Raw genomic sequence first — 23,573 nt, 5'->3', positions numbered from 1 at the left:
ACATTTTTACACGGACCCTGGGTCTGTTTACACTTTGCACAATTGTAAACGTACCAGGATTTGTTCCAAAGCCTGTTTTCCTCTCTCTAGCCTCTGTACCTAGGAGTGCGCGCGCTTGCTAGGTCATCGGTAACCCTGCATTTTCTTTTTCGGGAACGCCTGTCCCACATTTAATTGGGATTGTGGCTAACCCCGCCAGCTAGGGACAGCTAGGGAGTTTCGCACTCCAAGGCCAGTTTCTTGCAAAAGCCAAGCGGGGGGCGGGGCTGGGGGTGTGTGTCTCGGGCTGGGGTCTGGGGCTGGGGTCTGGAGGGGGTATGGGCACGAGGCTGAGCCCCACCACCGCCCGCCCCGCCCTCCTCCCGCAGCTGTTCATGGTGGACAACGGGGCGGACGACTGGCGCATCGCCATGACGTGCGAGCGCGTCTTCCTCATCTCCCTGGAGCTGGCCGTGTGCGCCATCCACCCGGTGCCGGGCCACTACCGCTTCACGTGGACCGCGCGGCTGGCCTTCACGTACGCGCCGTCGGCGGCCGAGGCCGATGTGGACGTGCTACTGTCCGTGCCCATGTTCCTGCGCCTCTACCTGCTGGGCCGCGTCATGCTGCTGCACAGCAAGATATTCACAGACGCTTCCAGCCGCAGCATCGGCGCGCTCAACAAGATCACCTTCAACACACGCTTCGTCATGAAGACTCTCATGACCATCTGCCCGGGCACCGTGCTGCTCGTCTTCAGCATCTCCTCCTGGATCATAGCTGCCTGGACTGTGCGTGTTTGTGAGAGGTACGCCCCGCCCCCTCCAGCCCCGGCCCCGCCCACCGGGCTCACCCCAGCCCCGCCCCACTTCCTGGCCCCAGAGACCATCCCTCAAGCACAGGCCCCTCACCCCCCTGGAACTTCAGCCTGTCCCCCAACCCATACTCCTCTGGGACCCCTGCCCTCTCCCCCTGGGAGGGAGGGGGGTCTTGGGATCCGCTTTCTCCCCGCTCCTCCACAGTGAGCAGCCAACCTCCGACCTCCGGCCCCGGGCGGTGGAGGCAGCCAGAGCCGGATGGCCCCATTTCTGCCTGTTCCCCCCACAACCACCATCACCAATTTAACCTGCTCTCCTTCTCCCCTCTGCCCGCCCCATCGGACTGTAGGGAAAACATGTGAGTCCTACCTTTGACCGAGCTGTGTGCACAGAGCTGCTGCCGTCTGCCCGCCAGGAATTTAAGATTAGCTGCCGCACGGGGAGGGCATAGGGAGGTGAGGCGGGGTGGCTGTGACCAGCCCAGAGTCCCAGTGGGGCCCGGGCAGGCAAGTCTGGAGCAAGGCCAAGGACAGCGGGAGGCAGGCTGCTCTCCGGCTATGTCCCCTGGGCATCCTGGAGGTCCTGTGTCCAAGGTTGGGGAGGGTTTTGTTTGGACAGCTGACCCTGGGGGACTGGGACAGCATCTCCCAGGAGCTGAGTGGGTCTGGGGTAAATAAAAACCGGCCCAGCCTTTAGCAACTCTCCCTGCCCAGGGTTTGTTCTGAACAACCCTGGAAGGTGTAGACCATCAACCCAGTTTCCAGATGAAGAAACAGAGGCTCTGGGGCAAAGGGACATTCCTGAGGCCTGATTCCTGGTTGGCTCTGGAGACCCGCAGGGTGCTTCAGGAAAAGGAGGGTCCCTCTGGGCTTCTCAGGGCACAGGGGCACCTTGCCTGGGAAGGAGGCTCTTCTACCTCATGCCTTGCTGGGGAAGACCCTGGAGGGTTCTATGGCACGTGGTGCTGGGACTGGGCTTCCCATTAGATCCCTGGGCTGGACCTGCCCCCCAGGACCTCAGCCTTCCCCCCTCTTTAGGCCCTTTTCCATGGCCCCTGCCTCAGCCTGTTGTGGGGCTCATGTCGGTGAGGGCCCTGGCCTTATTGTCATTGGGGCCTACCACCTCACGACCTGTCAAGGTCTCCTTGGACTCCCAATGTACTGCGAGGCCGGTACCCACAAACCATACCCCACGCTGTCAGGAGTGTGGTCTGGGGAGTGAGAGGGGCACCCCTCCTTGGGCACCCTCAAGGTGCTGTCTGGGTCATTGCAGGGCTCCCTGGGTTGGGGCAGGGAACGGGGCAGGACCGGGGGGCAGCCAATCCTAAATTCTGAGCCCTATGATGCTACTCGAAGCCCCCTCGCCTGCCTCGCTCCGCCCCTGTGGCTCTGTCCCACCCCCCACCCCACCCCTTGCCTCCCGCATGTCCCCCACTTCCTGGTCCTAAGTAGTCCTGGGGCATCCTGAGGTCCCCACCACAGCTCCAGCCAGGCCCAGGGCTCCCCCGCCCACCACTAGAGGGCCTCCCTCTCCTCTTGTCCCCTGGGTGTCCGGTGCTGGTTGACCAAGAGGTAGAGGCCAGGGTAACTTGGGGCTTAGGTACCTCAGTGAAAGATGGGGTTCAGCCCCAGGTCCCCCTCAGCCAGCAAGAAGACTGGCAGCCCAGGCAGGGGCGCCCAGAGTGGCATTCGGCCCCCAGGGTTGGGCAGGGAGTCCCAGACATCAGTCCTGCTGGAAAGTTCTCCATCCCTTCCATCCCCGTTTGGGGCCTCTGTCACCTCCCCATTTCCAGCCCCTGGCTCCAGCCCCTGCCCCCAGCTTCCCCTGTCCTATCCCTGCCCACAGAAGAGGCCCACCCCACTCTGTGCCACCTCAGTTGACCTCTGACCTTGAACACCCCCCTCAGGGCCTGAAGTCTGGGAAGGAGTGGGTCACCTGGAAAGCATCCTAGCTGGAAGGGCTGTGCAGGCTGGGGGCTGGGCTAGAGCAGAACCCTTGACCAACCCCGCAGACCCCCAGCCTAGGCTGACCGTGGGTAGAACTTGTTTATAGCCCACAGGACCAGGTTCACAGTGTTAGCTCTGACCAGGGACAAAACCATGTCCCTTGCCCCCCCCCCAAAACATGGTCCTCTTCCCAACATGGGGCCTTGCTGGCTGGGGAAGTTCTTCCCGGTGTCTGACCTGAATCCTCGCCTCCACTCCCTGCTGCTTCTGGTGCCCGTGGCCACCTGTGTCTGCGTCTGTCTGTGTGTCTGTCTTTGGGACGGGGATTGTGTGCACAGTGTGGACACATGTGGACACGTGCGGGCGTACTCTCCCTTGGCCCACTCTGCCCCATAACTGGGGCTGGGGAGGGCACACGTCCTGGACAGTAGCTCCGGGGGTGGGGGTTGGAAGGGAGCCTGGGAGGAGAGTGTGGGTGCCCTCTGCCCCATGGGACCCTCAGGAGGCTGATAAACACCCCCCTCCCTGCTCGAAGTGGTACCTTTATTACTTTGAGCTCTCAAAGCAATCAGCTTCTTGCAGTCAAGGTCCCCACACAGCTGGGAGGACCCAGGGCCCTGGTGTTCCGGTGCTGCCTGCCCCAGGGGTGATGGCAGAGACACCAGTGTAGACTGACTGGGCTTTCCCTGGCTCCCCGCAGGTACCATGACAAGCAGGAAGTGACCAGCAACTTTCTGGGGGCCATGTGGCTCATCTCCATCACCTTCCTCTCCATCGGCTATGGTGACATGGTGCCCCACACCTACTGCGGGAAGGGCGTGTGCCTGCTCACTGGCATCATGGTAAGGGTGAGGGCCCTTGCATGCCCCCTGCTGGTGGGGAGCTCACCCCATTGCCAACAATAATGCATCAGAGTTCGTTCTTGTGTCATCCTAACCCATTTACCTTCTTCCTCCTTACCTCTGCCACCACTCAGAATCTGCACCCTCGGGCCTCCTGGGGGCATCTCTTCTTGGCTCCTTCCAGCCCTCGCTCTGTAGCTCCTGTAGTGCACACAGCACTAGATGCTGTGGTCTACTGAGAACAGAGTTTTCTTTGCCCTTTATTCTCTGCAGCCTGCTCACGGCCCTTGCATCCAGGGCTAGGAGCTTGATACTTCTATGCCTCAGTTTCCCCAGTTGTAACCAGTGCCTACCTCTGCTCACTATAAGGTTCAAGTCTGTTCCTTTACATGAAATGCCTAGAAACATGAATAGTGTGGACATCCAGTCAACACCTCCCATTCCCTATCCTTGCCTGACAATTCAGGTATCCCAGGCACCCCACTCAACCCCAGTGGTGTGAAGTTTGTCTCCTGTGACTCAGTGCACCCTGGCAGTTCCCCGTCTCCCCCAAAGACTTCTCAAGGCCATCCATGGGTGTGGGCAGCCTTTGACATCCAGCACGTTCTTTCCCTGACTCCATCACCAGTCTTCCTGCTCATCTCTTCCTTCTGGAACATTTTTCTCCAAACTTCTACCTCCTTCACAAATGCTTTTCCATGTTTTGAATTATGACTCGTTGGATGCACAGTCCTCTACTCCTTTCCCCGCAGTCAATAACATTCATTGGTGACAACCAGTGAACACCAGCAGGCCGGAGACGCTAATCTGGTCCCACCCCCAGCTTCCATCACAGGCCGGTCCTTGGAGTCTCTCCTTCCTTATCTCTGCACGCAGAGATGCATTTGTTCTTGTGAAAACAAGACGCCATCCCTACGACAGTGTCCTCCCCCTGCAGATGGGGGTGGGGGGGTGGGGGTGGGGGCTGTCTTGCAATGCCTCTGCCTATCCCATTTCGTGGCTTGTAGACTGTGCCCAGTGATCACTGTCTCCCGAGGCCCGTGGCTCTGTCCTCTCTTCACCCCTCATCCCCTCTAAGCTGTTTGGGCAAAAGCTGGGGGGTCCATATCCTCTTCCTGCCCCCCCGCCAGAGGAGCCTCCCTCTGGGCAAGCTGATATGGCCCCTGTCTTATGAAATGGCTTCACGCGATTTGCTTATGTTATTTTACAAGAGCAGGGAGGGGAAAAGACTAAAGCCCGGCCGCAGTCCAACCCCCCACGACAAGCAAATGAACTTTGCAAATGAACAAAAGATAAGTAGTTGGGTAATGTGAGGTCAAACCCAAAAGCCCAAGACAAAACGGAAAAGCTGAGTTCCGTTCTCTGGGACCTGGCTCCTGCCAGAACATGAGTTCCGTGTGTGGCCCGGAGCTTGCTCCCTGGTGCGCCTGGTGCACACACGAACAGTCGTGCTGGGGTCGGTCCCAAGCTTGTTGCTTTGAGGGAGAGGGAGAGCACAAGCAGGGAGGAGAAGGAGAGCAGAGGGAAAGGGTTGAGCGTGGAGCCCAACACGGGGCTCACTCGCAGGACCCCACGTGGAGGTTTCCAGCATTTCTTTGCCCCCGTGGGCCGGGCTTTTTCCAAGATGGAACTCCAGGAACCCGTGACAGGGTTTTCTCACAGGGTGACCTTGTGCCCATCCCGCTCAGGCTGGGCATATGGCCATCCGGACCTGCCCGGGACCGTGCAGTGGTGTCCCTGGCCCTTGTCTTCCCCCTCCCCATAAGTATTGCCTTCTATCCAGAAGAAAAACTGAACTACAGCCCAGACCTCTTAGGCCCCCCCACCGCCCTCCAAGTCCCAAGGGCTGAGCTCAGACTCTCCTTCCTTCCTTCTTCCTTCCTTCCTTCCTTCCTTCCTTCTGAGCAGCAGCCTCAGGAGGAAGCAGCGGGCAGGTGAGGCACAGGAACTTGTCTTCAGTGCAGATGGGGACCACCAGCCCTTGCTTGCGTCTGCCACCTGCCTGGGGCACTTCTGGGGCTTGATGACCCCTCCTGGGTGTCCTAGGCTCCGCGGCTCCCACTCCTGGGTGGCACACCCTTCCCCTCCCTCCCATGTTAACTTCGTGCAGCCTCCCTCCCCCTGTCAGCCCTCTCCTTTCTCTTGGGACCGCTCTGACCTCTTCCACTAGCCACGAGTCTGGCTGCCATTCACGGCATCCTGGGGAATGTGGTTGCATCAAGCAGGGAGTCTGCCACTGCGGAGGCATCCTCCCCTCCCGTTCCCCACCTCTGGGGATCCCCACTTTGCTTCTTCCTACCTGCAGATGCCCCCCCTTTCCTCACACTGCCTTCGCACCCTGCCAGCTGATCCCTCCCGTGAATGTAGAAAGATCTATCCTCGGGGTCTCTGTCCCCAGCACCCAGACCCCAAAGCCTGGATGGAAATGCTTCCAAATCGTCCCTCCTCCACGGTCACCAGTGCTGAATTCACCTGCAGATCGTCCCTTTCCATCTCCCTTTCTTATCTCTGAGCCTCAGTTTCCCCCTCTGCTCTGTGGGGATAAGAGTGAGCTTACCTCCCAGGGCCTTTGGAAATCAAATAAGACATTCAACTGATATTAAGCCGGTGGGACTCGGAATCAGGGACCTCAACAGGTGGGATCTGCCAACACTGTGGGCTTGGAGGGGAAAGGTGAGGTAGGAATCAGGGCAGGCTTTCTGGAGGAGGGAGGGTGTGGCCTGGGACCTACATGAGGCAGGACACTGATGTGTTCCCCACCCTCCGCATGCAGGGGGCTGGCTGCACAGCGCTCGTGGTGGCCGTGGTGGCCCGGAAACTGGAGCTCACCAAGGCAGAGAAACACGTGCACAACTTCATGATGGACACTCAGCTCACCAAGCGGGTAAAGACGTCCATCGCAGCCACTTCCTCTCCCAGTTATCAAGGGCAGACCCTCCCCGCCTTACCTCTACACAGCGGGCACGTCCATGTGCCCACAGGCCACTGCACTGCCTCGTGCTCTGCTGCCCGTGCAAATGTTCATGAGCCACGCACAGAGACATGGCAGTGGCCCTGGGTGTCCACCTGTGTGCCCAGGCCTCACCCCACTCTGAACCACAAGCAAGAGGCAAGCCTTTTGGGGCCAGGGCAGCTAGATACCATCTATAAGCTGCCAGGCTTTGGTAGGTCAGTTCTCGGTGCCTCAGTTTCCCCATGTTTAAAGAGAGAGATGCCAGCATGTGCAGATTCATTGACTTAACATTTGAAAGGTGTATAGAACAGGTCTGGCCCATGCCAAATGATATAAATGTGCACACACACACACACACCCACAGAGCGCAGATGTGGATGGGTAAATATGGCCTCACTTTACAGGCCCAGGACCCCAGAGGGGCATTTCCAGGAATTTCTAAGAGTTTCTGGCAGCTTCTGGAAGTTCCCAGAACCTTCTACAATTTTGTGCCTACCTTGAGGAACTGTTCTTTTTCTGGCCCCAGGTAAAAAATGCCGCTGCTAACGTTCTCAGGGAGACGTGGCTCATCTACAAACACACCAGGCTGGTGAAGAAGCCAGACCAAGCCCGGGTTCGGAAACACCAGCGTAAGTTCCTCCAAGCCATCCATCAGTAAGTCCAGCACCTTTCCCACTCACGTTTCTGTGTCCACCTGGTGCAGAGGCAGCTGTGGTCCTTGGGAGGAGGTTACGGGCCAGGCCAGACAGCTAGCGTGGCCTTGTCATGGCCCCTCCCATTCCGGGTGGTCAGTTGGCTGGGGTTTGAAGCCTTTGTGCTGGGTGGGATGGTGGATGGTCAGAAGGAGGCAGTGATGGGCCCACCACTTGTCTAGGGTGATCACCTTGGATAAGTCAGGCAACACAGGGGCACCTGGCTGGCTCAGTTGATCAGGCGTCTGCCTTCAGCTCAGGTCATGATCTCGGGGTCCTAGGGTCAAGCTCCACATCGGCCTCCCTGTTCAGTGGGGAGTCTGCTTATTCCTCTGCCCTTCCCCCAGTTGTGCACATACTCTCTCTCTCAAATAAAATAATTAAAAAAAGAAAGTCAGTCAACCCACCCAACATAAATGGCAAGAAGCATATTTTATTCTCCAGAAGAGCCAAAATTATTTTACCTTTTAGATACTAAGCAATTTCCCTTTTTTGCTTTGGCTGCCAGGAAGCTCAGAATTAACTTTTTGTCCTGATACATGTGCTCATGTGGGGTAATTAGAAATTATTTGATTTTCTCTGTTGTCCCTTTGTACTGAAAATTATTTAGTCAAGTAATTCTCATCCTTGGCTGCTTGCACCCACAGGGTTTTAAAAATCCTACAGGCAAAAAATAAAATAAAATTAAATTAAATTAAAATTAAAATCCTATAGGTTGCACCCAACGCCGGTTACAGTGGAGTCTGGGAGGTACCCTAGGCTTAAGTTTAAGTCCCTCCAGTGAGTCCAGTGTACAGCTGGAGTTGGCAAATGTTATCTGTAGGGCCAGAGAGTAAATATTTGAGGCTCTGTGGATCAGACAGTCTGTCACAACTACTCTACTCTCTGTTGTAGCAGGAATGCAGTAAAGAGGAGTGGGTGGGCCATGATCTAATAAAACTTTATTTTTCCCAAACAGGCAGCTGGCCAGATTTGGCCTGGGCTAGGCTCTAATATACCAATCACTGTCTGCTAGAACTATCATGTAAACCACTGTGTAATTTTAAGTTTCCTAGTAGCCACATTTAAAAAAAGTAAAAGAAAACAAGTGACATAAATTCTAATATATTCATTTAATATATGCAACGTTATTTTAATATGATTAATGTAAAACTCAATAATGAGCTATTTTAGAAAGCTTTTGACACTAAATCTTCGAAGTCTATTGTGTATTATATATTTATAGTCCATTTTTATTCTGACCAGCCACATTTCAAGTGCTTAGTAGCCACATATAGGATGTATGGGACATAGGGGGCCTGAGTAGTTCAGTCGGTTAACTGTCTGCCCTTGGCTCAGGTCACGATCCCAGGGTTGGTCCTGGGATCAAGTCCCTCATTGGGCTCCTCGGTCATCGGGGAGCCTCCTTTTCTCCCTTTGTCTGCTGCTCCCTCTGCTTGTGTGAGCTCTTGCTCTCTCTCTCTCTCTCTGACAAATAATCAAATCTTTTTTTTTTTTAAAGATTTTATTTATTTATTTGTCAGGGATAGAGGGAGAGAGAGCGAGCACAGGCAGACAGAGAGGCAGGCAGAGGCAGAGGGAGAAGCAGGCTCCCTGCCAAGCAAGGAGCCCGATGTGGGACTCGATCCCAAGACACTGGGATCATGACCTGAGCCGAAGGCAGCTGCTCAACCAACTGAGCCACCCAGGCATCCCCAAATAATCAAATCTTTTAAAAAAAAAGTTTGATCAGTGTATATACCCATGAAATAATTGCCACAGTCAAGATAAAAAGCAGGTCCATTGCCCCCAAAGTTTCCTGGGGCTTTTAACTGTCTTTTAGCTCCAGAGTTTAGTCCATTTACATTTGTTGTGTTTACTGTTATAACTAGATTGGTTTTGAATGATAATGGTCTCTACTTCACAAGACTGCAGGGAGATCTAAATGGGATGATAGGCAGGAATGCCTGGCATAGTCCCCGGGTACATGGTAGCCACGCCCACTCCACCACACCCGCCCCTGTGTCTGCTCCCACCATCATCTAAAAAGTGGGGAGAGGAGCTGGTCCCACATTTACTCAACCTCACTGTGTCCAGGTCTCAGTCCTACCTCCTCACAAGACCCCAAGGCCCTTGAGGACAGAGACCCCTCTTTGTTGACCCTCCTACAGGTGTTTATCGACCACTGGGGCCCCGTCTGCTATCTGCCCCCTAACTGTGGGGACCTGGGCAAGTGACTGTGTTATTCCAAGCTTCATTCTCTTATCTCTAAAGTGGAGGCAATGGTAATTAATGTATCTTTCCTCCAGTGATAACATATAGATCAAACACAGCTGGGGACTCGACCATGCCTACCTGCCGTCCAGTATTTTCTAAACATGGGAGCTAGCATTGATACCGCCCTCGATATGTTCATTTGCTTATCATACCAGCATTTCCTATGCCAGCTGGTGTGCCAGGCATGGGGGACACAGACATGGCTCTGCCCTGGGCTTTGTCCCAAGGAATGTTCCAGAAGGTTGTTGGAGGAAAGTGGGAGGAGATTCAGGTCTGGGGAAGAAGGTACCTGCTCTATGAGTTACCTGTGTCCCTTTGTTCTAGGGTGCGACTGTCCCACTCTTATTTGTAGATTTATCTATCTATCCATCTATTTATTTTAAGGTTTTATTTTTAATTTTTAAGATTTTATTTATTTATTCTTCAGAAAGAGAGAGCACAAGCAGGCAGAGCGGCAGGCAGAGGCAGAGGGAGAAGTGGGCTACCGGCTGAGCAAGGAGCCTGATGCGGTACTCGATCCCAGGACCCTGGGATCATGACCTGATCCAAAGGCAGGCACTTAACCAACCAAGCCACCCAGGTGCCCCAAAACAACAGAATTTATAATCTCATGGTTCCAGAGGCCAGAAGTCCAAAACCAAAGCGTTGGCAAGGCCATTTTCCTTCCGAAGGCGCTAGGGGAAGATCTGTCCCAGGCCTTCTTCCTAGCTTCTGACAGCCTCAGGGCGCCCTTGGCTTCTGGATATATCACTCCAGTCCCCCGTCTTCACATGGCCTTCCCCCCGGATCTTCCCATCGTCCTCACTCTGTGCATGTCTATGTCCAAATTTCCCCCTCTTTACAAGGACACCAGTCATGTTGCTTTGGGGCCCACCCCAGGACCTCATTTTAACTTGGTTAGATCTAGAAAGACGCTGTTTCCAAATAAGGTCACATTCTGAGGTGCTGGGGGGTAGAATTTCAGTATGTCTTTTTCGGTTGGCGGGGGGGACACTGTTCAACACATAACATGGAGGTTGCAAAGAGGTCAAGACTGACTTCCCTGGAAGAGGCACCCCAGAGCTCGGCAGATCACGACTTCCACTCGGGGCAGCCTCAGACCTCTAGGGCTAGGGGTGTTTGTACCCACCGTGTTTCTCCAGACCGAGGGCTGGGTCCTATCAGGGATCCTGGTACCCAGCATAGGTGGGCCCTGAGGGCCTCCCCAAGCATCTGTCATCTGTGGGCATGCAGGGATTCGAGCTTGGAGCAGTGAGGAGGAGCCTTACCTGGAACCGCTTCCCTGGGCCGGTTTCACTACACCAGGGATGGAGATGAGGGTCCGGGATACTGTATAGCCACCTCCCCACCCCCTTTCCTGTGGGCAGCTATTTGGGAGGCCAAGGTGCAATGGCCCAGTGGCAGGTATAGGTTCAGATCCTGTTGGAAGGCCAGTGGGCACTGGCTTTGCCTCTCTGAGCCTTGTCACCCGCCTTGGGAAACAGCATGGCCAGAGTTCTCTGGACTAAATGCCCCACCATGGGGCCAGGTTTCTGGCACAGACTAGGATACAGCAGGACCACAGGCTAAAAGCAGCTGTATTTGCTGGGGGGCCCTGCTGGAGGGAGGGGCAGAGAAGAGATGCATCCCTAAGGGGCTGGCACGGCCCCCGCAGCCACACGGGGCCCCCCGCCTGGTCCTGGGGTTGTGCAGGCGGGAGGTGGGCAGGGTTGGGCATGAGCCAACCCAGCGGCACTGAGGTTAAAATTGCCTTGTGATTTCTCTCTGCTCTGCCGGGTCCTGCCAGAGCTCAGAAGTAAGTCTCTTCCTGGGGGTGGGGGTGGGGGTGTATGGTGGGCACGGGGCAGGGGCACAGGCCCAGGGCAGCTTATGGAGTGCTACCACCCCTTGGCCTCAGGCGGTGGCCCGGGCTTGTAGCCACCCTGCAGACCCGGTGCAGCCTTCACCTAGGCCAGGGGTGGGGGTGGGGGGAGGGTCCAGGTTCCCCAGGACATCCTGACTGAGCCCGAGGGGACATGACCAGAAAGGGGAACACTGTGGGAGGTGGCTTAGCCATCCCCCAGGCCCTGCCACCCCATGTGTGCTGGGAGGGAACCAAGAGCATGGGGCCCGATGCTAACTCCCACCCCATCCCCCCCTGCATGGCTCACAAAACGACCCCACGTGGGGCGGGTGCATGAAGGACCCCACTGCCCCCTGCAGCCTCCGCCCACAACCCCACCCACCCATCTGTCCCCCAGGCTCCGGAGCGTGAAGATTGAGCAGGGGAAGCTGAATGACCAGGCCAACACTCTCGCGGACCTGGCCAAGGTGAGCAGGGCAGGGGCGGGGGGGTGGGCAGCTCCTCAGGCCCACAGGAGGCTGCTCAGGCCCCCATGGGAGGAGAGGGAGGTGTTCCAAAAAGAACTGAACCACCTCCTGCCAGGGGAGGAATTGTGGTGGCGCCTGGAGGACAGACAGCTGACGCAGGCCAGGGGTGCGAGCGAGGCAGGCAGGGACCAGCCCCAACTCTGCAGCTCTTTTATTTTTAAAAAACAGTATCTCATAAAATAGCTTTCATCAGAGTATCTCATTAGTGGGCTAAACTGGGGATGTGCCCTTTTGTTTTAGGCAGATCTACATACAGCCTCCAAAACTGAAGAGAAAAACAAAATTCTTTCGCGATGGATATAAATTCAGATTCTAGAATCAGCAGAAAGCTCATTTGTGCAGCAATTCAGCCTCCCTCGGGAGATTAAAGTTGGTGGCCAGAGCTCTCTAAGACCCGTTTGTGTTACACACGAATCTCTCTGCTGGTTTTATTATCAAGCCTGACTCCATTTCCCACTTTTTATTCATCCTCCAGAAGATGGGACGTTTGACCCAACTTCTGTCAGGCAGGCTCTTAGCATACGCGCCCCACTGTCCTAAACTCCTTTCTGAGCAGTGGCCTACCTTCCACGAGTGGTTCACGCGTGAACTCTGCTCACTGGCTCCCTCCCCCTTATTTAGCTAATTAGGCTGAGGTTCATTTAATATTATCTCTGGGAAGATGTTAAGTCCTATTCTCCTTCTTATACCCAGAGCGTTTTGGACTCATTCTCTTCAACATTATCAAGAGAAATGCAGTATAATATTAACCTACATAAATTTAATTTGGAAAGAAACATTATAGAAGGGGGAAAAAAAAAACCCATATTGTGGATCCCTGAAGAAATCACTCAGTTGATAGTAGAAAGAACATAATCCTGAGAGCAGACAGAAACCCTCACCAAACTAATTTGATGTCATATGAGATTAGAGCTAGAAATACATAGGAAATGCCTTTGAATAACTCAGGTACTGGTTATTATCATTTGGATCATCTACATCGCTCTTTCTTCCATTAGTACAGATGATTGAAGTTTGAATTTTTCAAAGTTATTTAAACCTTGCTATCAACGGCAGTACGCCCCTCTCAGAGTACATTTAACAAAGCCTGCTTTGAAGTAAGGCTTTAATTGGATAGGATGGTAGGGGTTCCTAATGTTTAAAATTTAACAAGGTTAAAATGTCGTCCAGTATTAAAACTTTAATGCGCTCCTACCCAAGACTGCTGATTTAATTTGTGTATCCCCGACCAAAGTACGAGGTGTCTTCTAAGTTTTGAAGAATTGAAACCTCAGAGAAGCCTGAAAAAAATCATCAGAGGCTGGACGCCTCTAAATGTTACCCTGTGGCCCTGGGGACTGTGGAAGAGGGGGCCCAAAGGGTGTGTTCACCCTGGGGCTGGCGTGCGTGGGCCAGTAACAAAACATGGTGGGGTCACCACTGAGGCTTGGGCACAGAGGCTGGGAGGGAGAGGCTGGGGTGGAAGGAAGCAAGATGCTGGTAGCTGCCTCATCCTGTCCCCCTCCCGAGGAGCGAGGTCAGGAGGGGGCCTCTCTCCCACCTCAGCATCTCTCCTCCCGACTCAGGCCAGGGGGTGGTCAGCCGCTGTTGGCCTGGGGGTCTGGTCAATGTTGAGAGGCGGGCAGAGACGAGGAACGATGTTCTATCGCCACCTGGTGGCAAGAGTGGCACTGCACCCAGGTCTGTCTGAGCCGCTGGCCTTCCCTTCCTTTCCCCGGGCCCACCTGGACAGCAGCAGAACCGGCCGCTGCTTGCTGGGTTGCAGGGAGCAGTCGAGGTGCTGGAGGTATCCCATTGCCTGCTGCGATGGAAATCGTCATAGCTGCTCTGCCCCCTGGTCTGTGATTGGGTCAGAGCCTTGGAGTCCGGTTGTCATGGCTGCCAACCCGGCTCCATACCCCTGCCCCATCGCTGACCCTTGTCCCCTCCTCAGCCTACTGTGGAGTGCAGGGGGGACAGTTCTCAGCTGAACCTCCTCCCTCTCAACCACATCTCCAGCCTGGAGCAGTGTCAGCCCAGAACCTGCCCCACCCCCCACCAACCCCAGCTCTGCAGGCCATGGTTCCCCTGTGCGAAGGCAGCCTCAAGACCACTCTTGGGCTTCATGTGCCTGGTGGCCAGTCCATCCCCTCAGGGCGGCTCTGGCCACATCCACCCCAGGACTTCCTCCAACCTTCCTCAGGCCTGCTGGTCCCCTGCATTCGAGACCTGTCTCTCCTCTTGCCTCTTCTCCTCCCATTCCCTGGGGTACAGCAATGGGGGTACAGCAGGAGACCTGTGGGGTCAGGGTGCCCTCACAGTCATCTCCCACTTGGGTCCCTCTTAGTGGGCTCCCACCTTACTGGCGCTGGTCTCCCGTCTCTCTCTGCGTCTGTCCCTCCCTCTCTCTCACTTGGCTTCTCCTTTCTCTCCTGCTCTGTCTCTGGCAGACCCAGAATGTCCTGTACGACCTCATGTCCGAGCTGCACGCCCAGCACGAGGAGCTCGAGGCCCGCCTGGCCTCCCTTGAGAGCCGCCTGGATGCGCTGGGCGCCTCCCTGCAGGCCCTGCCCGGCCTCATCGCCCAAGCCATACGCCCACCCCCACCACCCCTGCCGCCTCGGCCTGGCCCCGGACCCCTGGATCAGGCAGCCCGGAGCCCCCCATGCCAGTGGCCACCTGTGGCCCCTTCAGACTGCGGGTGACTAACCCTGCCCACCACCAGACCCCTCAATCTTGGCCATCGTGTGGCCGCCACCTCCACGCCATCCAGGAAGCCCTGTACAGTGGCGCCTCTTGGAGTTCAAGGAGCCGAAGCTGAGTTGGGCTGAGTGGACCAGGGCTCTCCCCACCCAGACTGTCTGGGCAGAAGACCGGGCCGGACCGCAGGCGAGGGCAGGGGTGGGCCACCGCCCGCTTCCTCCCTGATTGGAGCCGGGGCGGGGGGCAGCCAGGAGCTTCCTTTTGGTCCCCTGGCCCCCCAACTCTCCCCAGGCCCCCGGTGGGCATGGAGCAACCAGGAGAGGGGTCCTTGCCAGTTCTGAATAAAGCAGGACCCACCCAGCTACTGCCTGGTTTTGCATGGCTAGGGGACACGGGTCATCACAGCATGGGAGGTGGCCACTCGACTCCAGGGCCCAGAATCGATGTGGGGATCCAGCCGAGCTGGTCCCATCACTGTTCTAGCCCGGTAGCCCTCCTAAGCCCGAGCTCAGTTGGTTACACCTCCTGAGGACATCAGCATCAGTCTCCGCTGGCAGGGACGGCCCTGGCCGGCAGGAGGCAGCAGATCAGGGAGACCTCCTACCCATTCCAGCAGCCAACTTTGCCAGAGCACCAGGTGTGCACCAAGCTCCAGTGGGACCATGGTCCAGTGGGGAAGGTGACATGAGTGAGGAGGACTATTCAGTCTTCGCTGGATGTATGTTGAACATTTGCCCGATACAGGGGACATAGTGTAAATCGCCATACTTCACCAGAACCTAACCAGGGGGAGGATGGGGAAACTGGGGGTTGGAGAAGTGAAGCCACCTGCCCGGCGTTCCAGAAAGGGGCAGGAGTTGGAGGAAATGCAGGGCAGGATTCAAACTCTGGCCAAAGTGAAGAGCCTGGGACATGGGGGGAGGGTATAGTGTGTAGGGGTTAGAGTGGCCTCAGGGTAGGCCAAAGGGGAAGGTTCTAGACACTAGTAGAATCAGAAAGGTCCCGCCAGGCCTTGGTGTCAGTGTGCTGGGATGAGGCTGGGATGCCAGGCGCTCGGCAGCCGCTGGGCTCCAGGCATAACAGAGAGGTAGAAGCCTGGCTCCTGGGAAGGCTAGTCTGAGAGCCCCGGGCCCTGGCAGTCTCTGATATAAAGCCATCAGCCACCCAGCCTCAGGAGATAACTTGGGCGCAAGACGGAGAAGAGTGGGGTGGTGCTAGTGGGCTCCAGACCTGCGTGGGGAGTCCTGATTGCCACCTCTGCGTGCTTCTGGGCAGAGGCTGCCCCCTGTGAGGGCCTCACTTTCCCCATTTGTAAGATCTGGTGAGGAGAACAGGGCACAGCGCCCACCTTTGGGGAGCACCTAGTCTGATGCAGGAGGAGGAACAAAAAACATAGCGGTCACAAACACAGCGACCAGAGCCATAGAGAAACAAGATCAGAGTATGATCAGGGGACTCTGAGGAAGTGACATTTGGGCATAGGGGTGGGGATGGGGAGATGGGAGCGCCGATGTGGGGAAGGGCGTTCCTAACCGGGTAACGGTCAGTGCAAAAGCCGAGAGGCCAGGCCTGAGCTTGGTGTGTGTGGAGAACAGCCACGGAGACCAGAGTGGGAGGCTGGGGCGGTGCCGGGGCCAAAGGTGCCGGGTGGGGGACACATGAAACCGCCAGATAGCCGGGTGGCTGCTCGCTCTGGACCAGCCACATCCGCGTCTGAGTCAACAGCGCCGACCCTACAAAAACGGCACGCCCAGCGCTGGAGGGCGGGGGATGAGGGGGGGTGGCAAAGTCAACAACACGAGCACGCGGGCGGCACGTCCCCGCCGGCCGGGGCGCGTCACGGGGGCGGACGTCCAGGACCAGGAAGTCGGCGGCAGACTCGCCGGCCGGGAGCCCTGGGCGCCGGCCCGAGTTCGCGGAGGCCAGAGGAGGCTCGGGGGCGCCCGGGGCCGCGGGGAAGGGCCCCGAGCCGCGGGAGGGCAGCAGACACGCCCAGCCGTGCGCCCGCTCGCCACGGGGCCAGGACCGGGGCCGGGCTCCCCGCCGGGGGCGCCTTCCCCGCGGTGCGCCCCGGCCTGCGCCATGCGCCCGGGGGGCGTACGCAGCTTCGTGCTGGAACTGGCCCGGGTCCCCGGCGGCGCGTATCGCGGCGGGGAGCGGCTCTGCGGCCGGGTGTTGCTGGAGGCGGCGGCACCACTGCGGGTGAGAGCGCTCGAGGTGGCCGCACGCGGCGGGGCGGCGACGCACTGGCTCGAGGGCCGAAGCGTGGGCGTCAACGCGGTGTCCAGCGACTACGCGGCTGCGGAGACGTACTTGCGGCGGCGGCAGCTGCTGCTCCGAGGTGAGCCGATCGCTCCGCACTCCCCAGCCGGGATCCCCCGCGGGCCCCTCTCCCCAGGTCTGGGCGCTCTTCTCCAGTGCCCGGAGAGTTTCGACTTAGAGGTTGCGTGGTCGGGTGACCCGTCTTAAGAAGTGGAGACCTCCTCCCCAGGGTCTGGACCCTCTCGCCAGGACACACCCACCTACCTCCACGCCCAACCCTCTTTCACAGGGTCCCCTCTCAGGGTCTAGGCATCACCCCCCTTTCCAAAGCCGGGAAGCCCTCCATGTAAAGACTATGCGGCTGGACCCCCACCCCCCACGAGAGTCTGGAGAAACCCTGGGTAGAGTCAGGACATCCTCCTCTCTGGACCCTAGGATCCCCCTTTATCTCCAGACTTGGGGTCCCTTATTTCCCAAAGACGACCCCCATCTCACGTTCTACCAGTGCTTCCTCCCTCAGTTTACCCCTAGGGCTTGCAGGGATGAGTTCAAACCTGGGTGGGGAGTTCTGGTGGTGTTTGCAGGCAGGTTTGCATTCCCAAGAGGCAAGAGACCTGGGATGGGGTCAGATCACGCTGGGAGGACTCCCAGATGTCTCCCAGCTCTAAACTTCAGTCCCTCCCACTCAGGGCACACAGCGGGATCAGAAGCAGGCCAGGGGTGAGTCTGTGCCTCCGCACTGAGCTGTGTTTGCTGGTGGAGGATGTTGCCACCCGCTCAGCTAAGCCAGACCTCACTATACTCTTCTGTAAAATGGGCAGAGGCAGAGCTGTACACAGTAGACCCTTTGCCCACAGCCTTTCAGCCTTAGCCCAACAGCCCCAGATGTGGGGACTGTCCCTACTAGCTATGGAAACCCAGGCCTAGAGGGCCCTAGGACGGGACAGGAAGAGGCCCCAGAGGCAGTTCCTTTCCCCTGAGACTTAAGGGAAATTGGTCACACCCCTGGTCCCACTCAACCAGCTGCTTCATTAAGGCACTGGGGTGAAGCTTGCAGAACCGCCAGGTAAGGTCGGGTGAGGCCCTGCTCCTCTTTGGGCCTCTGGGGACCCATCTGTGAAAAGGACTCACCACATCCTCCACCTTCTCCTGGGCTTACAGCCTCCAGGGCTTCACTTGGCCCTGGAAGAAGGTACTAGACTTTCATTTCAATCCCAGAGTTTCCTCCTCCATGCAGCCCCCCAGGCTGATCGTTGTGTCTACAACCTCTGCCCCTCCCTTAGGTACGGCTCTGACCAATGCCTCTGTGGTCACTCTGCAGGGCACCATGTCCGATTATGACCGCCCACCATTGGGGTTCCGAGGCCTCAGGAGGTCAGACTCCACAAAGGTGGCCTCTCTGGTAAGGGGTGGGTTAGAGCGGCTGAGCATCTCGCTGCCACCAGAGGGCGTAGGCATCCTGCCGACCGCGACCAGGAAACCCTTCGCTCAGAAACGCTGTTTGAGGTTCTTGTCTGAGTACACTGAGGCCCAGACAGCAGTCATACCGTTTCGTGGGTGGCTCCTGGGGTTCATGGGAAGTCCCCTCCACTTGGCTCTATCTGTGAAGGGATTGGGGCAGGGTGGAAGTGCCAGGAGAGGGCCCAAGGGCTGCGTCTAGGGGGCGTGTAGGAGTTTGGGGGGGGCCCGCAAGTTGCGACGTGAACCTCGGGTGATGGGAACAGCTTGGGCAGAAACGCTAAGTCGTGACCGAGTGGCGATATGTGGGGAGTGGGCCGAAGACCTGGGAGCGAGGATCTCTGGAAACGGTGGGTGTCCAAGCAGGGGCTACACCGTGACTCATGCACAATACTCTGAGGTCGGAGCCGATTTTCTTCCAGCTCTACAAACGACAAACGTGGAAACTTAGGCTCAAGATGTTGTCACTAGCCCGGGGTCATCCAGCTGAGCGGGATTCGAATCACAAGAGGGGGCAGCAGGTGCCCAAGCAGAGGGAGGCCCTACCCACTTCCTCCTCCTTCCCGCATCGCTCAGAGTGGGGAACTGACGCTCAGTCTAGTCCGAAGCTCCAAGCCCCGATTGGAGCCAGGCCATTCCGCAGCCTTCCCGCTCGGAGCTGGACATGCCTCGAGTCAGATCTGCAAGCTGTGGCCAGTTGATGATTAAACCTAGTGGCCCCATGCTCTTGCTGGCCCTGGGGCCCGCTCCCGGCCCTGTTTCCCCCTCTTTACTCCCGAGGTCCGCGAGAGACAGGCTCTGGTCCGCGATGCTTCAGTCTCACGCTAGGGTCCACGAGGGTAGAGGGCAAATGCAGAGTTTGTTATTTTGTTTCACGCCTGGGCGGAGCCACGCCCCTCGCCGCGCTATTGGCGTATTCCTTCATGGGGGTGGGGCCCGAGTCGCGCCCCGCCCCTCCCGCCGTATAAAGGCAGCGCCGGCGCATTCCGCGCAGGAATTTCTGACCTGGTCGGCAAGTGCGCCTGCGCATCCCGGGCAGGTTCGCGTTCTGAGACTGTAGCCTCCGCGCCTCGCGCCACCGCGTCGCGGGTTCGAAGCCAGGGTCTGTGTGTCGCGGGTTCGCATCCCAGGCGCGATGCTGTTCGACAAGGTGAAGGCTTTCGTGGTGCAGCTGGATGGCGCGAGCGGCGGCGCCGAGCCGGTTTTCAGCGGCGGCCAGGCCGTCGCCGGCCGGGTGCTGCTGGAGCTGGCTGCCCCGGCGCGCGTGGGCGCCCTGAAGCTGCGCGCGCGGGGCCGCGCCCACGTGCACTGGACCGAGTCGCGCAGCGCGGGCTCGAGCACCGCGTACACGCAGAGCTACAGCGAGCGCGTGGAGGTCGTGAGTCACCGTGCCACGCTGCTCGCACCAGGTACGGGCCTGCTACCCCGACGCGGCACACGTGCTGCACGCTCCTGGAACTTGGAGCTGCCGCTGAGCCTCCCCCTCTTGCTCCTACCTGCAGACACAGGAGAGACCACGACGCTGCCTCCTGGGCGCCACGAGTTTCCATTCAGCTTCCAGCTGCCTCCGTAAGTCCGGCATCTGGGGCACGGGATTGTCGGGGAATCCCTCAGCCTGCAGCTCCTTTCAGGTTTAGGTCTCCATTGCTTGGTTTCTGGGGACCTCTGGACCCCAAGACTGCCATTCTCCGGGGGAGGGGGTTCTTAGTGTCTCTCTCTCTCGCTCTCTTAAGTCTCTGGGACCACCCCCACACACCTGGGTGTCTCTGTTTTTCTGCCCCTTGAAGTACCTTCCTTCAACCCTGCAGGACACTAGTGACGTCATTCGAGGGTAAGCATGGCAGTGTCCGGTATTGCGTCAAGGCCACCTTGCACCGTCCCTGGGTCCCTGCCCGCCGGGCAAGGAAGGTATTTACGGTCATTGAGCCGGTGGACATCAACACACCCGCCCTGCTGGTGAGTGGCTGCTCCCAGGGGAGATAGGTTGAGAGACCTTTGCAGGTGGGGGAGGAGCGGGCTGGTAACTGGGTGACCCCAATTGGCTCCTCACTCCTTTGCTTCCTGCACAAAGTGGGAATCACAGCTGGGCCCTGGCAGGGAGGGAGGCAGGCACGGGAATGCTTTTGGAGTCCAGTGGAGCTGGATGCAGATCCCACCTGTGCCAGTTTGTTGTGTGGCTCTGGGCAAGTGTCTTATTCTCTCTGAGCCTCAAAGGCCTCATCTGTGAAATAGGGGATAGCCAGGGCTTGTGATAATAATAGCTTTCTGAGGACTAATTACATGCTAAGTAATTAGCCTGTTCCCTTCATCTTCAACTTTATAAGATGGGTTTCATCTGTGGATTTATTTGTCCAGACGGTATTTGGTTGTTAAGAGAAAACCAGGAACTCTGCCCCCAAATCCTCCCTCAGCTGGGAATGGCTTGCACAAAGTGACCTGTTACTTTCCCTTTCCTCCAACCCACCAGGCCCCTCAGGCCGGAGCTCTAGAGAAGGTCGCCCGGTCCTGGTACAGCAGCCGTGGTCTCGTCTCCCTCTCCGCCAAGATCGACCGAAAGGGTTACACCCCAGGTACCAGGCAGGCGGGGTGAGATGGGGAAGAGGGCCGACCTCAGGGCTGCAGACAGGGAGTCTGATGCCCCCCACTGCACCCCACCACAGGCGAGGTCATCCCAGTTTTCGCGGAGATCGACAATGGCTCCACGCGCCCCGTGCTTCCTCGGGCAGCCGTGGTCCAGACGCAGACCTTCATGGCTCGGGGCGCCCACAAGCAGAAACGAGCGGTGGTGGCCAGTCTCGTGGGCGAGCCTGTGGGCCCTGGGCGGCGGGCGCTGTGGCAGGGCCGGGCGCTGCGGATCCCCCCTGTCGGTCCTTCCATCTTGCACTGCCGGGTCCTGCACGTAGACTACTCCCTCAAGGTAGAGTGTCCCGTTGGTCTGAGGAGGGCAGGGGGTGGCTGAATCCACCCGGTCCCCCAGACTGGAGTTCCCCCGAGGCTGTCGGGGCGCCCTCCCACATGGCTTGTTCCCCACCTCCCCAGGTCTGCGTGGACATCCCCGGCACATCCAAGTTGCTCCTGGAGCTACCACTGGTCATTGGGACCATCCCCCTGCACCCTTTTGGGAGCCGCTCATCCAGCGTGGGCAGCCATGCCAGCTTCCTGCTGGACTGGGGGCTGGGAGCCCTGCCAGAGCGCCCCGAGGGTGAGCCCCTCCCCGCCATTCTGCTGCAGGGGGGCTGGGTGGGCAGAAATGTGGCTGCTAGGTGGGCTCTCCCTCCCCCAGCCTCAGCGGCCCCCTGTTAAAGGGCATGATAGTGATCATGCTGGAGGCCACAGGTCTCCCCAGAATCTCAGCCTGGGAACCCGCAGCCCACCAGCCCCAGAATTGGCCCAAGCCAGTTCCCGGCCATGGTCCCCAATTCCGGGGCTCCCCTCCTCCACCAGCCTCACCCAACCCCGTCTGTCTTACTTGCAGCCCCTCCCGAGTACTCAGAGGTGGTGTCTGATGGGGAGGTGGCGGCGGCGGGGCAGAGCCCCTTTCCACCACTGCAGGACACCAACCTGAGCCTCGAAGGCCCCTTCTTCGCCTACATCCAGGAATTCCGCTACCGCCCGCCACCCCTGTACTCCGAGGTGAGTACTCTCCAGGCCCTGGGAGCACAGGTGGGAGTGGGACTCGGATGAGTTTGGGGCTTGGGGCCGCCTTGCACCCCAGTCTGCTCTTCACGTTGCCCTCCCCTGCCCCCCGGTTGAGTGTGGGAGTTGGGGAGCTGGAGATCAGCAGGGCGGTGGAGGGGTGTTTCTGAGCCTCCGGTGCCCCCCTGAGACCAGATGGACTATTTCCCCCAGGAGGATCCAAACCCCCCCTCAGAGGCCATGAGGCCACGCTGCATGACCTGCTGAGCAGCGACGGGGAAACCTCGAGGGATGAGGTCGCACACGCACTTCTGGCCGCCGTGGACGCGGGCGATGCTGGGTCAAGAGCTGACCAACCAGCTTCAACTTGACTGTGTTGAAGTTGGGGACTCCGAGTCTCAGAATGAGCACGGCTTTCTGACATCACGCAGGACAGAGGAAGAGCCGGGCAGGAGTCTGATGTATCCGGACCGGTCCTCGTGAGGCATTGAGTGCCCGTCGACGGATCCTGTCGGTCCACACCGGGCCATGGATAGGGCTCGGGTCCCCCAGGAGCCTCTAGTCTGGGAGAGATGTAGCCAGACATAAATACTTCCAGTCTCGTGGGACCAGAGGAAGAGACCCAGGGCTGGGAGAGTCCCGAAGGGAGCAGAGAAGGCTTCCTGGAGCAAAGGGTCTTCGGCTGAGTCCTCGGCATACAAACAACCGCTCAGCAGGCAGACAGGCAAAGAGGAAGAAGTCGGAGAAGGTCAGAGCTGAGTGATGTTGGAGATCACCCCCTTTGGGGCTTAGAGGGCAAGTGCCTCAGTTGAGGCCCCATGGCAAGGTCCGGCAGGCGAGAGGGCCCGGGAACAGGGCATTCGGGGATGCGTGTCGTCGAAGCAATGTGGGACCTATGTGGGGCAGGGACACCGGCTCCAGCCTTTGAAAGCCAGAGAGAGATTGCTGGCCCAGGCCAGGACTGCCTGGGGACTCCTCCAAGTATTCCAAGACATGAGACCTCGTCTGCGTATTGTATGACCCCGGGAAACCTGGTTCAGAACATTTAGCCGGGCCCTGGGGACAGAGGTCAGCCTGGGGTAACAGCAGGCCCAGTGCAGCTCTGGGAGACCTCCTGGAGGGAGGGAGGGACAAAGTATGAGGGGGGCAGCCGGACCAACCCCCCACCCCCGGGTTGCAGATTCTCAGTCCTGGCTGGGGCAGGGTCCCCGCCTGGGACTCAACATTTCTGATAAGCCTTAAATTGTTCCCTTTTTTATAGTTGGGTTTGTTTGTTTTTTAAATAAAAGTGTGGGGAAAGAGACTACGTTTCTTGCCTTATTGCCTACAGCTGCCGAAGACGAGTGGCTTTGGCTTCCACCCTGGGTCAGAATCTCCGGGATTGAATGCCAGGCTAAGGGAGAGGGTTTTGAGAGGGCCCATTGTCCGGAAGGAGAAACTGAGGCCCAGGGACACATAGGAAGGCTGAGTTCAGGTTGGAGCTGGACCCCATTCCCCTTCCCTGGTGTAGTTACAGAGGCTGGGAGTGTGAATGGGGGAAGGCTTTTGTTTTCAAGACAGTTCGTATACCGTGAAATAAGCCACGTGAAAGCCACGTGAAGTACCGTTTGGTGGCACTTTGTACATTGACATTGTCAGCTACCTGTCACCTCCATGTAGCTCCAGGACATTCCCATCAC

The 23,573-nt window shown here is 58.0% G+C and overlaps 2 protein-coding genes across 13 annotated transcripts in view; both read left to right on the top strand.

The window, feature by feature from the left end:
* Positions 1-14,902, top strand: part of KCNN1 (potassium calcium-activated channel subfamily N member 1) — a 31,056-nt gene extending 16,154 nt beyond the window's left edge. For 2 of the 11 annotated variants that reach the window (XM_045081752.1, XM_045081719.1), the window contains 8 exons: positions 369-787; positions 1,147-1,155; positions 3,444-3,585; positions 6,359-6,469; positions 7,065-7,192; positions 11,273-11,281; positions 11,727-11,796; positions 14,286-14,902. In XM_045081752.1, coding sequence (XP_044937687.1) covers positions 369-787; positions 1,147-1,155; positions 3,444-3,585; positions 6,359-6,469; positions 7,065-7,192; positions 11,273-11,281; positions 11,727-11,796; positions 14,286-14,540 — 1,143 coding nt within the window. In that variant the 3' untranslated portion in view covers positions 14,541-14,902. Of the gene's footprint in view, positions 1-368; positions 788-1,146; positions 1,156-3,443; positions 3,586-6,358; positions 6,470-7,064; positions 7,193-11,272; positions 11,282-11,726; positions 11,797-12,096; positions 14,260-14,285 lie in introns of those variants that run through there. The other 9 variants (XR_006607214.1, XR_006607215.1, XM_045081741.1 and 6 more) reach the window with 9 other exon arrangements.
* A 1,474-nt stretch (positions 14,903-16,376) lies between these two features.
* Positions 16,377-23,197, top strand: ARRDC2 (arrestin domain containing 2). Of its 2 annotated transcripts, none has more exons than XM_004760978.3 (8): positions 16,377-16,879; positions 19,761-19,827; positions 20,067-20,214; positions 20,726-20,828; positions 20,919-21,175; positions 21,298-21,460; positions 21,734-21,891; positions 22,108-23,197. In XM_004760978.3, the coding sequence occupies exons 1-8, from the start codon at positions 16,621-16,623 to the stop codon at positions 22,159-22,161; spliced, it is 1,209 nt and encodes a 402-aa protein (XP_004761035.2). In that variant the 5' UTR covers positions 16,377-16,620; the 3' UTR covers positions 22,162-23,197. The 2 variants fall into 2 exon arrangements, with proteins under 2 accessions (XP_004761035.2, XP_004761036.1); XM_004760979.3 differs by lacking the exon at positions 16,377-16,879 and adding an exon at positions 16,888-19,667.
* The last annotated feature ends 376 nt before the right edge of the window (positions 23,198-23,573 follow it).

Source organism: Mustela putorius, unplaced genomic scaffold (assembly GCF_011764305.1).
Source record: "Mustela putorius furo isolate JIRA1106 unplaced genomic scaffold, ASM1176430v1.1 tig00000095_pilon_pilon_pilon, whole genome shotgun sequence".
Taxonomy (NCBI): Eukaryota; Metazoa; Chordata; class Mammalia; order Carnivora; family Mustelidae; genus Mustela; species Mustela putorius.
The sequence above is the reverse complement of the archived record's forward strand: the minus strand, read 5'-3'. Positions and strand labels throughout refer to the sequence as shown.

Excerpts from the sequence above, each read along its gene's own strand:
- ARRDC2 (XM_004760979.3), top strand. The coding sequence starts at position 19,394 with ATGCTGTTCGACAAGGTGAAGGCTTTCGTGGTGCAGCTGGATGGCGCG. Across the intron at positions 20,829-20,918 it reads CCGAAAGGGTTACACCCCAG|GCGAGGTCATCCCAGTTTTC; the intron begins GTACCAGGCAGG and ends ACCCCACCACAG. Across the intron at positions 21,461-21,733 it reads CCTGCCAGAGCGCCCCGAGG|CCCCTCCCGAGTACTCAGAG; the intron begins GTGAGCCCCTCC and ends TCTTACTTGCAG.